This window comes from Frankliniella occidentalis, unplaced genomic scaffold (assembly GCF_000697945.3).
Source record: "Frankliniella occidentalis isolate FOCC.00 unplaced genomic scaffold, Focc_3.1 Scaffold66, whole genome shotgun sequence".
Lineage (NCBI taxonomy): Eukaryota > Metazoa > Arthropoda > Insecta > Thysanoptera > Thripidae > Frankliniella > Frankliniella occidentalis.
Genome location: NW_026267196.1, coordinates 769100 through 784383, shown reverse-complemented (window position 1 = coordinate 784383; position 15284 = coordinate 769100). Strand labels below are relative to the sequence as shown.

The window sequence follows — 15284 nt, the reverse complement described above, 5'->3', positions numbered from 1 at the left end:
CAGAGCGCGAGCGCCGCCCCCCGCCGGGCGGGTGGCGTGGCGCTGCGTGGCGCGGTGGACCCATCAGATCGACGACGCGTAAAATTGCAGCCGTATGTGTGTGGTTAGGAATTATTGTTACAAGCCGCTCCGATTCCCTTCTCTCTCTCTCTCTCCCTCTCTCCCCTCTCTTACTCACCCTCACGCCTGGAGAGGCAGAGCGAAAGGGAGGGAAGAGAGTGAGAGAGGGATACGGAGGAGAGAGAGAAACGTGGGGTAATCATCGCGACGCGTGGGAAATTATGTAGTGCCGTCAAATAAGGCTCCTTTGCCTCCTTGCGGATGAGGGACAGAGTGGGGCGGAGTGCGAAGGAGGAGAGGCAGCCTGCCGGCGAATGAAATAGCCTTCTTCGGGCAAGATCTGTCTGACGCAGCAACGGCGGCGACGATCCACCACCGCTGCGACAGACGCGGAGAGAGTGAGGAGGTGAGTATTTAGATCGGGGGGGGGGGGGGGGGGGGGGGGTAGTTGTTTGCAGCCATCACTATCAAGCTAATTGCATATCTGTCCGGTGCAAAAGCAAATCTGCTACAAGCAGAGTTGAGAGATAGAAGAATCAGTCAATCGCACTAAAATGTTAAAATGACGGCTTGAACTTGAGTGGCCATTTGACACATTTCAAGCACTTTTGCTGAATGTCCAGTGGGTGACCCACTTTCCATTCCGCCAAGTAGCGGACGACGGACGCGAGCGGAGCGCCGGCCGAGTTCGGTGACGGGGCGCGAGGTGTGGCGGGGCGGGGCGCGGCGAGGCGGGCAGCGGGGCGTGGCGGGGGGCGGGGCCGACGCCGGGCGCCGAGCGCTCCCACTGGCTGGCGCTGCCGGCGCGGGCAGTGGGAGGGGCGAGAGGGCGCGCGCCATGCTCGCAGGGAATGCCCGGCCGAGGAGACACCTCGACACACGGGCTTACCGAGTACCCAATGAGCCACATAGCCTCATGAGGACAAAACCATCAGGACAAAAATGCAATGCAAGTTGCAAGTCTCGTAAGCCACACCAGGTGGCTGATAAGGCAAACGCCAGTCCCAACCACGCGGTTATACTGCACCGCGTGGTGATGGCTTGCCTACGTCGGAGCCGTAAGGCGCCGTGGTGAGTGACGATAGGCAAACTCGCATGCACGCCTGCATGCGATACAGTGTAACTACAAAAGTGCACCCAGAGAAGTGGAGCGCTCTAACAACCATAAAACGGCAACCTCAGGAAGTACTACCATAATACAAAATTATCAATAATACAGAACTATGCTTTCGTTCTAAAGGCAATTACAATGTTGCCTCAACCATCGCGTGATGGCTATCCCTGAAATAATCATACGATGGTTGCTACAGCTTTTCATTTTTCTGGATGTGCGCAGAGCAATGCAGCCTACTTGTGTGTACAGTCGAGACCCCGAGTCGACCTTCTTGTGTGTAACTGCCAGCGCTCAGTGAACACTCGACGTAGTAATCTCCGTGGAACCTGTGGAGTAGGCAGAAATCCCCGAACTGAGGCCTCCCACTCGGGCCCATGAGAGTGCAAGACTTCCATACCCTCCCGCATGCCATACAGACAGACACACACACTCACAAGTGGCAAATCTGTTGGCTTCTGTTTCTGCCTCTTTTACTTGAATGTGCTCAGCCCCACCCCACCCGGCAGTAGCAGCAGCGGCGGTCGGGCCTGCTGGCGGGGCGGGGTGGGGCGAGGCGGGGGTGGTGGAGGAGGAGGGGGTAGGTAGCGGGCGCGAGCTGCACTCAGACGCCTCCCACACACCGACGCGCGCGGAGCGGACGGGCCCGGCCCCAGTGCGATGCAGTGACTGAGCGCGCACCGCCACCATGTCGACCACCACCATGAGCTCGTCGGTGACGCCCTTCTCCATCGCGGACATCCTCATGAAGCGGCAGGAGACGGCGGCCGCCGCGGCCGCAGCCGCCACCGCGGCGCACCGGAGGCTGTCGTCGACGTGCTCGTCCGACGGCCAGCTGCTCCGCGCGTCCCCGATGTCCTCCCCGGGCCTGCCGCGCAGCCCCGCGAGGGCGCGGAGCCCCCACAGCCACGGCAGCCGCAGCAGCAGCCCGGGGTCCAGCCCGGCGCCCAGCCCGGGGCCCAGCTCGGGGCCGAGTCCCAGGGGCAGCCACGGCGGCGGCTACAGTCCGCGGCACCCCGACCAGCACGGCGACCTGCACGGCGACCTACACGGCGACCTACACGGCGACCTCCACGGCGAGGACCAGGCGCTGGACATGCGCGCGCAGCGGCGGCAACACGAGTACAGCGGTGAGTACCTTCGCAAGGTGTCAAAGGTAGTTATTCTGTCTCCGGTGTTCGAAAACCGTCGAACGTGCCGCGCGCGCGCTCTGAGTCCAGAGGTATCTGTGGTGACAACGGGGTGGTCAACACGACACGAAGCCAGGAGCAAGGATTGTCTGCCTAGCTTATGGGACTTGATGTGGACGTGGACGAGGTTTGGGGTGCGAGGAGCGGGGTTCGGAGAGCGGGGTGCGAGGAGCGGGGCGCGAGGTGCAGGGTGCGGGGCGCAGCGTCGGCGCGATGCTCGGGCTCGGACAGCAGGCACAAAAGATGACGGCTCAAATATTTGCAGGCGAGCCACTCTTAGAGGAGGCGCGGCTCTTCTCTGAACCGCTGCTCGCTGTGCTCTGCTGTGCGCTGCTCTGCCCCGGGCACGCGCTTTGACGTCAGCCGAAGTGACCACTTTTTCGAGGGCATGCGCGCGTTTAGAAAAGACAGGCAGACGGACAGACGGAACAGTTTTCTTCGAAGAGAAGACGTAGTACACCGCATAGTGGGACGGGGCTATTCGCGGAGTCGCGGTAGGAGTAGTGACGTATACGACTATGGAGAGATCGGCATTTAGTCGCGCCAGCCGTTTACTACGCGAGTAAGAGTAGCACCGGATTACGTAAATACAGCTCCCGCGCTTCCGTCCCGCAGCGATCGTCGCGTTTGGTGTTCTGTTGGGGGAGGGCGCCTGCGAGCTCCCCGACACATGGGCTGTATGGATAGATCCGTTTACCTTCCAGCCCATATAGCCATTTTGGCGCGGGCAGCAGTGCTCTGCCAGGAGTGTTTCCCTTCCTCACATATATGCAGCCAGCCCAACAGACACCCCTCCTCCCCCTCTTCCCTCGCATGGCCCCGAGCCCCGACCTGATCCTCCACCCTCCCCTCTCCTCCTCCCCGTCTCCTGGGCGAGTCAAGTGCTTGTTATGGCACTCCAGATATGAGGGGGTTTGAGTGGCGTATGCGGACTCATCTTCATCCTTCCCCTCTCCACTCGCCCCAAATATTTGGAGAGCTGCTCAATAAAAGCTTTTTTATTGATTTGGCCATTATACCGTCAGGCAGCTACCGACGAGCAGGAGCAGACCGCCCAAAGATACTGAGAGACAGTCGAGGTGTGCGTTGTGCGGACCTCCGTCGTCAATTGCCGGTTTATTCCCAGCGGAATACCTTTTGTATTGTGCATTAATATTGCTGAAGTAAATTGCGACGCTGTGAATGTAATTTGTCCATAAAAGATGCTGTGGCAGTCTGCAACCGATCTGAACGCGCGGTACATAAACAATCGGAAACGATGCGCGGATTTTTCAGACCGAGAAAGACACGTGCGGGGTAGAGAAGCTGCCGCGGCGCCCACTTGGGACGCATGGTCTGCAGGACCCCGCCGCGCACCTCTTGGCCCAATTCGGCGCCAGTGTTTTAGTTCGGCAGCCACCACCACCTCCATTCTCCACACCACTCTTGCCCCGCCACGCCACGCCACGCGACGCGCCAAGCCACGCAACGCCCCGACGGCTCGACCAGCCCAGAGTGATGGGTAAACAACCAAAGTGCCTATGCCGAGTTAATGGGTGCAACAGGAGAAGCACAATGTTTGGTGCGATTGCAAAACGGTCCACGCGCCCGTGCCTTGGCCGGTGGGCACGGCGGGGGCTTGAAGGGGGCCGAAGGGGTGGCAGGGGTAGCGGGGGGCGGACGGCCCACCACCGCACACGCGCACACAACACCGTGAAGACGAGGGCGCGCGAGCAAAGGAAATAGAAAACATAGAATTACCAAACATAAAAAATTATTACGAATCATTCAACAAATCACGGGCATGCAGGTCTCTGGTGCACCTGGCCCAGACCAGAGGCGTGTGAATCAATCCCATTTACAACTTCCGGGGAGTGCGCGACGCGGCGCGCGGCGGCCGAGGCGGCGGCCCGCAATGGGATTGATACGCTATAAATGACTGCCTAAACGCATCTCGAGTACCCCCCCCCCCTCCCTCCCTCTCCTCCCCCTGCCGTCAGCGGCGGTGCCCTGTACGCGCTGGCACGCTCCCTCCACCTTCCACCCCTCCAAACCACCCCTTCCCTCCCCCCCTCCGAAAGCCACAACTTCCGTTTCATCCCCGCTAAAAGGACACGGAGCGCGCTTGTCGGACGCTTAGGACTCGGGGAAAGGGGGTGAGGTGGGGATGATGCAGACAGTGGCGAAGGGAGGGGGAGGGGCATACGGGAAGGGGTTGCTCAGCGCTTTCCGTTACGACATAGGTAACCTACTAGTCGCAATTGCTGGCTCCGAGAGGAGCAAGGGGAAGGAGGAGGGGGGAGTGTTCAAGATTTGTAATAGTTGCGAATTTGTAATTTGTACCACGCATGCCAACTTATACCCCGCATTACGAATATTTTGAGTTAGGGAGGGGTTAATAAAATTGTGAAATGCATATAGAGGGGTGAGGGGGTGGAGAGGGGCGCAAGAGCGTAAGGAAAAAGGCAGAGATAATAGCCCGTTGCGCGCGCGCTGCGTCACACCCGCCCTGGGCTGGCTGGCCGGAGATTGGCCTCTGTTGACATTACGTAAAAAGATTTCAGCGGGCCACACTATTATTTATAGCCCGAGGGCGGAAGGCACTAGACAACGCCCCCCTGCCGGGCCCTTTTGTTGCGAGGGGCGCAGCGCCCCCACCAGGCGAGCGTATAATGGCGGCCGAAAGGAGTAATTCTGCTAAAAGCGGCGGCGCGTGTGCATGGGCGCCGAGTCACCGCCTCGGTCACGCCCCCCACCTGTGCGAGGTACTAGGTGCTCAGGGAGGGTGCGCCGCGTGATGGCGCGTCGTGACGAACGAGTCCTCCTGCTGAGATTGCCAGGAGGAGTTTGCCGTGTTTTCCAGTTCCAGCAGGGGACTTGGAAGAATCCCACAAGGGATGCTCTGGAAACGTGCAATTTTTTCCCAGAGGATGTCCTGGGTTTTTCCAGTGGCCTCCCTGGTATAATTGCTTGTTTCCAGGGCTCCAGCTCTGCTGGTAATCCCAGGACTCGTTCTTACCGAGTAGGGCCACAAGGGGCCATGGTGCCTTGCGAGAGAATGGGGTAGGAGACCGTACCCTACCCGGAACACTGGGGCACGTGCTAAGAAACACACACTACTGCAAAGTGGGGCCAAGATTTGGGTCGGCACCAACAGCAGCGCTACTTTGGTCACACCTTTCGCTTTACCAGTGTAATATAGCGGGCGTTAGCGGGTGACCAAACGCAACGGAAAGAAAGGGGAGTTCGTCTGGATTCGTCGTGCCCAAGCCATTACTCAGGCGGGCGATAGGCGTGGGAGACACGCGCTCCGATCCGCTTTGACACGCAACGCAAGGCGCGCGCGTCGGGCCGGGTCGGGGCGCCGGCCAGCCAGGCCTGCAGCGTCACGGCCACACGGGAAAAGTCGAGCAAAAGTGTTTTACCTGTGTGTGTCTTCCTCTGCCCGCAGACTCGGAGGGCGAGGGCGACGTGGACATCGACGGCGACGGCGACGACGTGGACCTGCTGGACATGCGGGGCTCGGCGGCGCCCTTCGCCTTCCTGAGCGCGGCGGCCGGGGCGCGGGGCGGGGTGCCGCACCCGCTGCAGCACGCCGCGCTACACCAGCTCGCCGCCCTCAAGCAGCACCGGCTCGCCAGTCTACAGGTGAGGTCCAGGTCCATAACCTGCGAACACCAGTTCGATTCAATGCCACTGTGAAAAATATTCGTAGGTTTACGGGAAAAATTTTCAAAATCTGTCGAAAGTTGAAGACTAACAATTTAAACATTGTAAATTTACGAACACTTCGTATCGACTTAGAATTAATCGACAAGCATTAATAGGCTGTCGCAAATTGACAACATGTTTTGTTGATAAAAATTAAAATATTGTACAAAGAGATTTTTCACAGTGATTGTGATTAATCGTGTTGCATTTTGATGGCAGTGCCACAAAATACAACGACGCTAGTCCGCTTAAAATGACAACCAGAAAACTTGCAAAAACCCGCATTGGAACGATCTGTCTAAAGTTGGTGGTCGGTTTTCGAACTCACGCCACCTTGTTCTTGTTCCCCAGCTCCATAATGTACTCATATGCTCACGACCGCGCTCACGACTAACTCCAGGTTGTTCCTTGCGCAGCTTTCGGGGTTGCACGGCGCGGTGCCGGACGCCGAGGCCGGCGGCAGCAGCAGCGGCGCGGGGCCGGCCGTGCGCAAGAAGAGGTCGCGGGCCGCCTTCTCGCACGCGCAGGTCTTCGAGCTGGAGCGGCGCTTCCACCAGCAGCGCTACCTGTCGGGCCCCGAGCGCGCCGACCTCGCCCACGCCCTCAAGCTCACCGAGACGCAGGTCAAGATCTGGTTCCAGAACCGGCGCTACAAGACCAAGCGGAAGCAGCTCCAGCTGCAGGAGCAGGTGGGGCCGGCGGGTCCCGCGGGCGGCGGGGGAGGCTCCTCGGCCAAGCGCGTCGCCGTCAAGGTCCTGGTGCGCAACGACCAGCCCTCCCTGTCGGCGCTGGGCGCGCTGCCCGACCACAAGCAAGGCCCGCTCATGTACCCGCCGCAGGGCCTCCCCTTCCCCTACTACTACTACCCGTTGCTGTACCCCGGCGTCTCGCGGCTGCCGCCACCCGACCAGCTGGACCTGCCGCGGCCGCCCGCCTCCTTCTCGCCGCAGTAAATTGACTCTCTCACAGACTCTTTTGTCGTGCGCTAAGACTCAAAAATTGGCCGGGCGTTCTTTTGACTCTGTTTCCAAAGCGCAAGCATTATTTTGATGATCTAGCAGAAATAGATAGGTCACACGTTCAAGGGTATTACTTTTAGATTTTTTGTTTTTATTAAAGTTATGTTTTATACTGTTGGATAGTTTTAGTTCGTAACCCCACCACGATAAATGAAGTAAGGTGGGGTTAGGATTCGTTTTGTAAATAAATGTATTATAGTTTTAATCGCGGAGAGCAGCAAACGTAGGAACTAGTACAATGATTTTTAGTCAAATTTTATTGATCTCTATTAAATAGGGCGTGTTGTGATGCAATGATATGTACAAACACTCGCACAATTTTGCCATGTGAATGTCATACAAAGATCACAAGTGATTCCGTGGTAAAATGTGTTCTTTTGATCCTGTCTCGCACCTCACCTGGTTTGTTTGTTAAATACGACATCACGAACTCAAGCGTGTACTTGTGAAAAAATTGTTGTTACAATAAATGAGAATTCTTTTTTGTTAGCAAAGTATGGTTTGTCGTAACTCTTCATGGCCAGAGAATAACCCAACAGACCCATATCGAATGAAAAGGCAGCCGGCAGCTGGGCCAGCCACCGACGCCGCCTTACCTGGGCGGGGTAGGCAACACGAGCGCACCGGTGCAGCGCGGCACAGTCGGCTGCGGGCGCTGGCCGCTACCTGGGCGGGGAGTGGAGCGCGGCCGCGCGGGGGATCTCCAATGGCGAACATAACCATGTACACATTAATGAAAGCATACATGCCATGTCCACTTTCTTTAATGTGTACCATGTACACATTTGAATTGACAGAGTACAGCCGTAGAACCCTATTACAAAAACGGAACATCGAGTATCACTATTAAAGTGACAGTGTTGTAGTGTTATGATTTTCAGAAGTTTGAACGAATCAGCCATAAACAAAATTTGGGGTTTCAGAAGAGCGAGGCAGACAAAGGCAAAGTGACCTGTTTGTCTTCAACCAGTGTCATAAAACAGAATGCAGACTGTCGTCCCATTTCATTCGCGACACTCACGTGGTTGTTGCAGAAAAATCCTAAACAGCAGACAAAATGTCATACGTGTCAAAAATTTAAATACAGAAAAACATAAATTATCAGCATGGCGCCGTTGACAGTTGACATCGAAATTTTAAGTATAGCTTGTTAGCAATCGGTTCAGAAATATAACTTACACGGATATAAAAGGTGTTCAACGTCAGCGTACCGCTCCCAAAGGAGTTGAACGCCGTAGATACTAATATATATGCTGTGTTTTCCTGGAAAAGTTGCAATCGTTAACCCCTACCCTGTTAAATGAAGTGTGCAACACATCCACATCCAAGTGCTCAACACTATGTTGCACGGTTTCAAGTGTTTGATTGGATATTTAAGTACTATAAAGTGTTGAACAGTAAATCAGTTTAAAGTGTCCGAAGCTTCATGGCCAACCCTGAAGTTAACCACTTCTCCGTGATCAAACTTTACTGTTAAACACCTTAGAGTATTTAAATATCCAATCAGTGTACCTGCTCAACTCCCGCGCTGAGCGAGTGCACCGTGTTGGCTAATTGCCTCCGTCTGGTGAGCAATGGGAAAGCGCACAATCGTGTACACGGTTCCAATAAAAACTGGAAAGGAAAGAAAAAGCGATTGATTATTATTACGCCGTCGCCTCGTCTCTTTTTTGTTGTCTTCTCCCGGCCCAATTGGCCGGCTGAAATATTTTCCCCGTATTTTGATGATCGCCCGGCAGCGAGTTCGGCTGATCGCTCTCAAACGCCGCGCGTAGCCACGCCACAAATTGCCGCAATTCGCTTTTCTTTTTCTCTTGCCGCTCGCCTCCTCGCGCTCCGCCCACTCCCTAATTCGTCCCCAACAGAGGGCTCCTTCCCGCCCCTCTCCCCGCAGCGCTCCGCCACGCCCCCTCACTACCCTCACACCGCGCAAACGCGGGCGTAAACGGTACACAAACTGTGTGCTTATAACACTGTACGGACGCAACGCATTTCCACTCATTCCACGACAGATTTACAGTTTCTTTGTTGCCAATTCTCATTTCCCCTTTTGTATCCCCATCCATTTGATCAAAGGGAATACACAAATCTGGGTACTCACGATTCGTGGGCCACGAATTTCAGCACGTGAAGTAACCAAAGACTTTACTGCGACTTTTATGTACAGACTTGTAACCCAAATAGTCGACCATGTGCACATCAGGAAAAGCGTGCCTGCAGGCATGCACAAGTGTGTGCCTACAGGGTCGACTGTTAGCAACAGTCGTCTTGGTCGACCGATTTATCATAAGTGTGCCTGGCACGGCCTGGCATGCACACACGTAGAGGGAGGTCAGTGGAAATCAATTTGCACAGTACTCTTTTAGAAAACGAATGCTATAACTAAAACTAGGAGGGGATGATGAAAGCGCAGTGCCGCTACGGCTACCGTCGGTGACATCAACATTGCACCAATTGCTGGATTCCCCCACTTCCTCCCCAGAGCATGCAGAGCCACGTGCGGTGTGGTCAGAGATGTCCCGAGGAGCGACGCCGTGTGCCTCTGCAGCCTCTCACTCTGAAGGCGCACCGCTTTGGCCTTTGGCATCACCAGGAAATTATTTCAAGTCGAGAAACCGACAAGGAAAATTACCCCCACGGCCCCTGGCGCCGTCCCTGGACTCGCCCCACCCCACCACTAATCGCAGAGCGGGACTGTAGGGGCTCTATTGAGCACGCTCACCGGAAAATGTCTCCCAATCAGGCAGACTCTTTGCTCTCCTTTCTTCGCCCTCGTCCCCCGAACCCCCCCTTCTTCCTTCGGTATCAATTTTTTCCCCGTTTCCCTTCTCCATCACGTCTCAACCCCCACCACCGCGTCCTTCCGCCGATTACTTAAATTCGTCCCCTTTTCACGCCGTCTCTTCTCCACGTGTCGCCTCAAGTAGCCGCACCCTTTCACACCTTAACGGCACAGGCATACAACAAAACACATTACAGTTTCTAGTTTTAAAATTATTATTTTATTCGGAAACCAAAATAACGCTTGAGGTGAGCGAGTCCCAGTCCGCGGGCCACCGCGCCAGCCTCCCCCTATCTCGGGCGCCTCCGGGTCAACTCAGCTCAAAAGGGCGTGCCCTCAAAGGATTAAATGAATCAAGTGAATGACGGAACTGAGATGCTCGCGGCGCGGCTCCACCAGGGCTCCGCGGCGGCGGCAGGGAGTGGGCTGTCCGACGGCTGAATGGGGTGGAAAATCACGTCAAAACGAGCGAGGCGGCGGGGCAGGGCGCGGAGCAGAGAAAGACTCACGCAACTTTCCGCTCATCTTTGGCTGAGCGCGTGCGAACGACGCGAAGTCGGTGGGGCGCCAGTTACCTGGAGGGCGATGGAGGGCAGCGGAGGCGCCCGGAAAAAAAAAATAAGTACGGAGTCGCACTCACAGCGTCTGTCCTCCTTGGAGCACTTTAGGACACATGAGAACAACAAACGAGAAATCTCTTTAGTCCTGAGCGGCAATTCATTTGCGGAAGAAAACTTAACGTCGGAGCACGTGCAGTGCAATTCTTCCTTCAGACGACAAAAGAAAATTATAATAATAAAACTCATGAAATTCACTGGTGAAAAGTGAAAACGGGCTCCCCATTGGACTTACGCCCTTTTCACATTTTACCAGTGAATTGTGGAAAATTTTACCTTTTGAAGCTTTTTGAGCCACATCCGCCTCTCCGTCTCCTCTTTCGCAGCTAAGGCGGGTTCCGTCGCCCGCTGAATGTGCGCCCCCTTCGCCCTCCCCGGCCCTGCTCCGCACAGCAGCTCATCGAGTATTCCAGTCAGGACGGCGAGGGCCATCCTACGAATGGCGGGTAGGGGTCTCCTCGACTCAACTTTCCATCCATCGACACACAATGGCAAGCTACTTTCTTGTCGCCAACTTGCTGCTGGTGCTGCTCTCTTCTCGGTCGAGCGACAAATAGCCCCCCCTTTTCCCACCCCTTACTCCTCCGCCCACCCCTTTCTGCAGCCGCGCGCGCGGGTTGGGGGAGTCAAAGGCGAAAATTGGTCGAAGGAATCGGGTTCCGACGACGGACGAAATAAAATGACACACTTCGTGCCGACCTCACCCCCCAGGCAGGTGGACGAGGGAAGGGTGTGATTGGGCAGCGATAGAAACGTTGTGATCGCGCCTCGATATCGCATCAAATAAATTTGTGAGATTTGACTAACAGTCAACATAAAGTCCCTGAATACGACGGTCAAGCGAATAATTGACATAACCCTCCTGCACGCGTGCATGCGGTGGAGAAACTGCGCGCAAGTGGTGTGGTCGATCCTACCTAACGGGTACCTTTTAATAACCCACAAGTTTAGGTGTATGAATGTCGCAAACTTTAACAGGTAAATGCATTCCCATCTGCACACTAGTACAAACTGAGGTGTGAATTTTCCCTGAAGTTTGGAAGACCTGTTTTCTTTGTCGAACTGTACTGCGAGTGGAAATTTACACCCCCACAAGTGTGCGGCATTCACACAGTTGCAATTGAGCTAGCTATGTGCAGTCTCGTGCATCGGGTAACAGTCGAAATCGTCACCCCTTCGTCAATCACTGCCAAGGCGCCCTCTGCGAGCAAACAGACGAACTACATGCGTGGCGGAATACGCCGTGCGCTTGAACAGACGTCGTCGCTACACCGGGCTCGACAACGCACGGGCAGGGGGTAGCGACGCGCACCCCCAACGGGGGTGAGAGTGCTGCACCGCTGCACCACTTCGTTAAAACAAGGCACCTGGGATCGCGCCAAAGAGGCGGCAGAAATCCGCGGTGGGCCAGTGCAGGCTCCAGGGAGAAAAGCGGTGAAAAGGCTAGGGGTGAGGGGGTCACCCCCGTTACATGTGAGCGGGCAAGACTTGCATGGGTCAATGTCCTCCCCTCATGTGTAGACGGTCGCCGACTGATCAACGAAAGACTCTTCGACCTTTCCAACACCTAAAAGTGCGTGTCGAAGTGTCTCACACCAACAGGCGCGGTATAAGACGGGGGCGACAGGGGGGCGATGTACTGTGGGTTGCCTATACATACAGGGGGTTTGTAGTACAAATTGCCTACCTTTCAGGCCGCTCACTAGATACGACCCCCCATACCGCGCCTGCACACCAAATTGTGAATGACGGTAAAAAATAAAAAGAGTTGCGTGACAACCACCCGCAACCACCGGAGTGCGACGTATTCCTGAATAATTATCTTTCCTTGCGATCGTTGAATTTCGTGGAATGTAGTATTGAGAGAGCAGAGAAGGCTCTCCGAGTGGTTGGGAGGAGACGTTTGACAGGGTGAGACGAGAGCAGCCAGACCAGATCAGGGGAACCACCTCACAGCGGTCGGGCCATTTAATGTTAAGTAAAATTAGTGAGGGTGGAGTCAAGTGTTTAGTCAGGTCTGGTTCGAAGTCTACTCCCCTCCCCTATCTCCCCCCCCCCTCGTCCACTCTCATACACACCTCAAACTGCAAAGTGAGATTACTCATGTTCTCAGTAACACATTATGGCCAACACACCACTTCCACCTGCACTAGGCCATCTCACCGGAAAAATATTTTCGAGGTACGCACGTCTCGTGATAGATTAGACCTAGCAGAGACCCTGTGCAAAGTTTGAGCCCTGTGCGATAACGTTTACCCGACCCGCATCGCGATTTTCCGAGCGGGCTCGAAATTGGCGCGCGGTGACCCGACACCTTGTCGGCTCTGCCGTGCTGACACGGTGGGGTCAAAGGTGACGGCTCGGGTTTGAAGTATGACCCTATGGGTCCTACTTCACATCCGACATGGTGAATCCGAGCTCGCGACTGACCGGGCGTCTCCAGGGGCCCAAACGTCGCGGGCCGCGCGGGTCGCTCCTGGCAGCCGAAATTGGCAAAATCAAACATATTGTGTTTGCCAATATGTAGGCCGTACCGTGCCCTATCCAAAACTATGAAGCGTGCCAGGTAGCGGTGACGCGATCACTGGAAAAAGTTTAAAAATCAGGTATTTGCGCCTGTGGTGACGTCACATAGACTGCCCGCACTACACGCCTGTAGCGCACGGTAGCCTAGTACGCAGGCGTTTTTGACATTATTTAATTTTTTCAGTGATCGCGTCACCGCTACCTGGCACGCTACATGGTTTTGGATAGGGCACGGTACGGCCTACGTATTGGCAAAAACATTTTGTTTGATTTTGCTAATTTAAAATGTGCGTACCTCCGAAATCGCCGACTTCGACTACCAAAATGAGATGACCTAACCTGCACCCGCACCTGTTTGCAAAAGCTGGTACTGGATTCCAGAACCTTCGTCACCGCAAATTTTATGATCACCTCGGTTTATTGGGATGGCATAAGATGGGCTTGGCTGGGATTTAATCTCGTGATATCGGGTAGTACTGAATTTCAGAACCTTCGTCATAGCAACTTTCACGTTTATCTTTATTTAATCTCGTGATATCGGCTAGTACTGAATTTCAGAACCTTCGTCACCGCAACTTTCATGTTTATATTGGTTTAATCGGGAGGTATCGGCTGGGTCTGAATTTCAGACCCTTCGTCACTGCAACTTTCACGTTTTCACCTGGTTACTTTGGGTGAACCTTGCGTTAAGGTCGGTTAAGGTACACTGCCTTTTAATATTGTTTTTATTTCAGATTAAATTTGTTTTTCCTCTACCAGTGAAGTCAGAGTTGTTAAGATTCTTGGGTTGGCCCTGGTGACAGTAGGGATTAATCCCTATAAAGCTAAGGGGCTAATTACCTTGTCTGTGGCTCTGGCTTCCGCGAAAACGAAAGCGTGCTGATGGGAGCAGCCAGGAGCTGATTGGTTGGGTCCTGAACAAGAGTCGGACCTGGCGTATATCAGACCTCCGCGTTGCATACCACTGGCACGTTAGTAGGAAGTAGTGGTGAGGCATAGGGTCCGAAAGTACTCTCCGCGCAAGGTTCGCCGGGAATGTTTGAATTAATTGATTGCGTATGCCTTAATTTCGTTTTTAACTGCCACGCGGTACAGCAAAGCGTATAGGGGCCTCCGGCACCCACTCCATTGTAAACGAAAATTTAGTTCGAATACATGTAGATATAAAAATCCCTCTTTCTAACTTTGCGTAAGTCAAACAAAAACCAAACAGCTCATATTACTCATTTCTTTGCCTTCAGCTTCGTCAGTATGCCAGCGCGATTTGTGCACTCGGTAAGTTTGATTCTGCTCGCTGTTGAAAAAAGAAAAAAAGGTGACACGTACTTATTAAAATTGAACAATTTCCACAGAACAAAGCGGGTGTTCCGAAGATGAAAGACTGCTCAGTGCGGCTTACAAGGTGCGACGAGGTGCACCCCAAGCAGTTAGAGGACAAGCCACCAGGAAACAGCGCACAGAAAGAAACTACTCAAAACTCCGGCCACGCGAAAAAAGTGAAGCTTGCAACGCAGCATGGCGTAAGCAAAAACTCTAAACTTAACTTGCGTATTTAATACATAGACAAATGCCCAGTAATAAACTTTCTGTTGCAGTTTGGAGTCAACAATCGCACTGCCGTGATTCAAAATGTAAAAATTATGTGCCCCTTCGACGGAAAACTTACATCTAGTTGGAAGCATGTAAACAGTCACAAAGACCTGAACGCACGGCGCCTGAAAGCATATGCCCAAGGAATTTACAGTAGTAATGTCAGGGGCCCATTCCATCGAGAGGCGCTTTACGACAAGTTGTGGGCGGCTGCTCAAGAAGGACGCCACAAAATGGAACAATTTATGGACAACTTTGTGAGGTGTGCTGGTGTCGGCACGACCGACATACCCGGAGAAGCTATGCCTTTGTATGATATGAACGAAGTGTTCAGACCAGGCTACGTAAGTCGTGACTTGATCCACTCGATGAGACAACCATTCGCTTTTCTTTACCGAATAAGTTCATTTTCCCCTTTATTGTTTGCAGGTTGTGCCGAAGTCCTATCGCATCGACTTGGAAGAATCAGATACCGAGTCTGAATAAGTAGGGTGCGTTTTGTATTGAACCGAGTGCTAGTTAGTTGCTATGCGTAAAAGTAATGTGTTTTTTTGTTGATGTTTTTTTGCGTGATCACAAAACGTAAAGTGAAAGTGTCCAACACAGAGTATAAATAATCTGTTAATGCATTGCATTGCACTTGCTGAACTGTATTGCGGTTGTGTATGATTCTTTTGTATTTTTTTCAATATTAAATTA

The 15284-nt window shown here is 53.8% G+C and overlaps 1 protein-coding gene across 1 annotated transcript; it reads left to right on the top strand.

The window, feature by feature from the left end:
* Window positions 1-1793: 1793 nt before the first annotated feature.
* On the top strand, window positions 1794-7576 carry LOC113211094 (homeobox protein Nkx-3.2-like). The gene is made up of 3 exons (XM_052268281.1): window positions 1794-2301; window positions 5792-5988; window positions 6468-7576. Exons 1-3 carry the CDS (start codon window positions 1860-1862, stop codon window positions 7002-7004), a joined length of 1176 nt encoding a protein of 391 aa, XP_052124241.1. The 5' UTR covers window positions 1794-1859; the 3' UTR covers window positions 7005-7576.
* The last annotated feature ends 7708 nt before the right edge of the window (window positions 7577-15284 follow it).

Bases quoted from the DNA above. Each gene is read 5' to 3' on its own strand.
- LOC113211094 (XM_052268281.1), top strand. From the start codon at position 1,860: ATGTCGACCACCACCATGAGCTCGTCGGTGACGCCCTTCTCCATCGCG. The intron at 2,302-5,791 runs GTGAGTACCTTC...CTCTGCCCGCAG, and splicing joins GCGGCAACACGAGTACAGCG to ACTCGGAGGGCGAGGGCGAC. The intron at 5,989-6,467 runs GTGAGGTCCAGG...TTCCTTGCGCAG, and splicing joins ACCGGCTCGCCAGTCTACAG to CTTTCGGGGTTGCACGGCGC.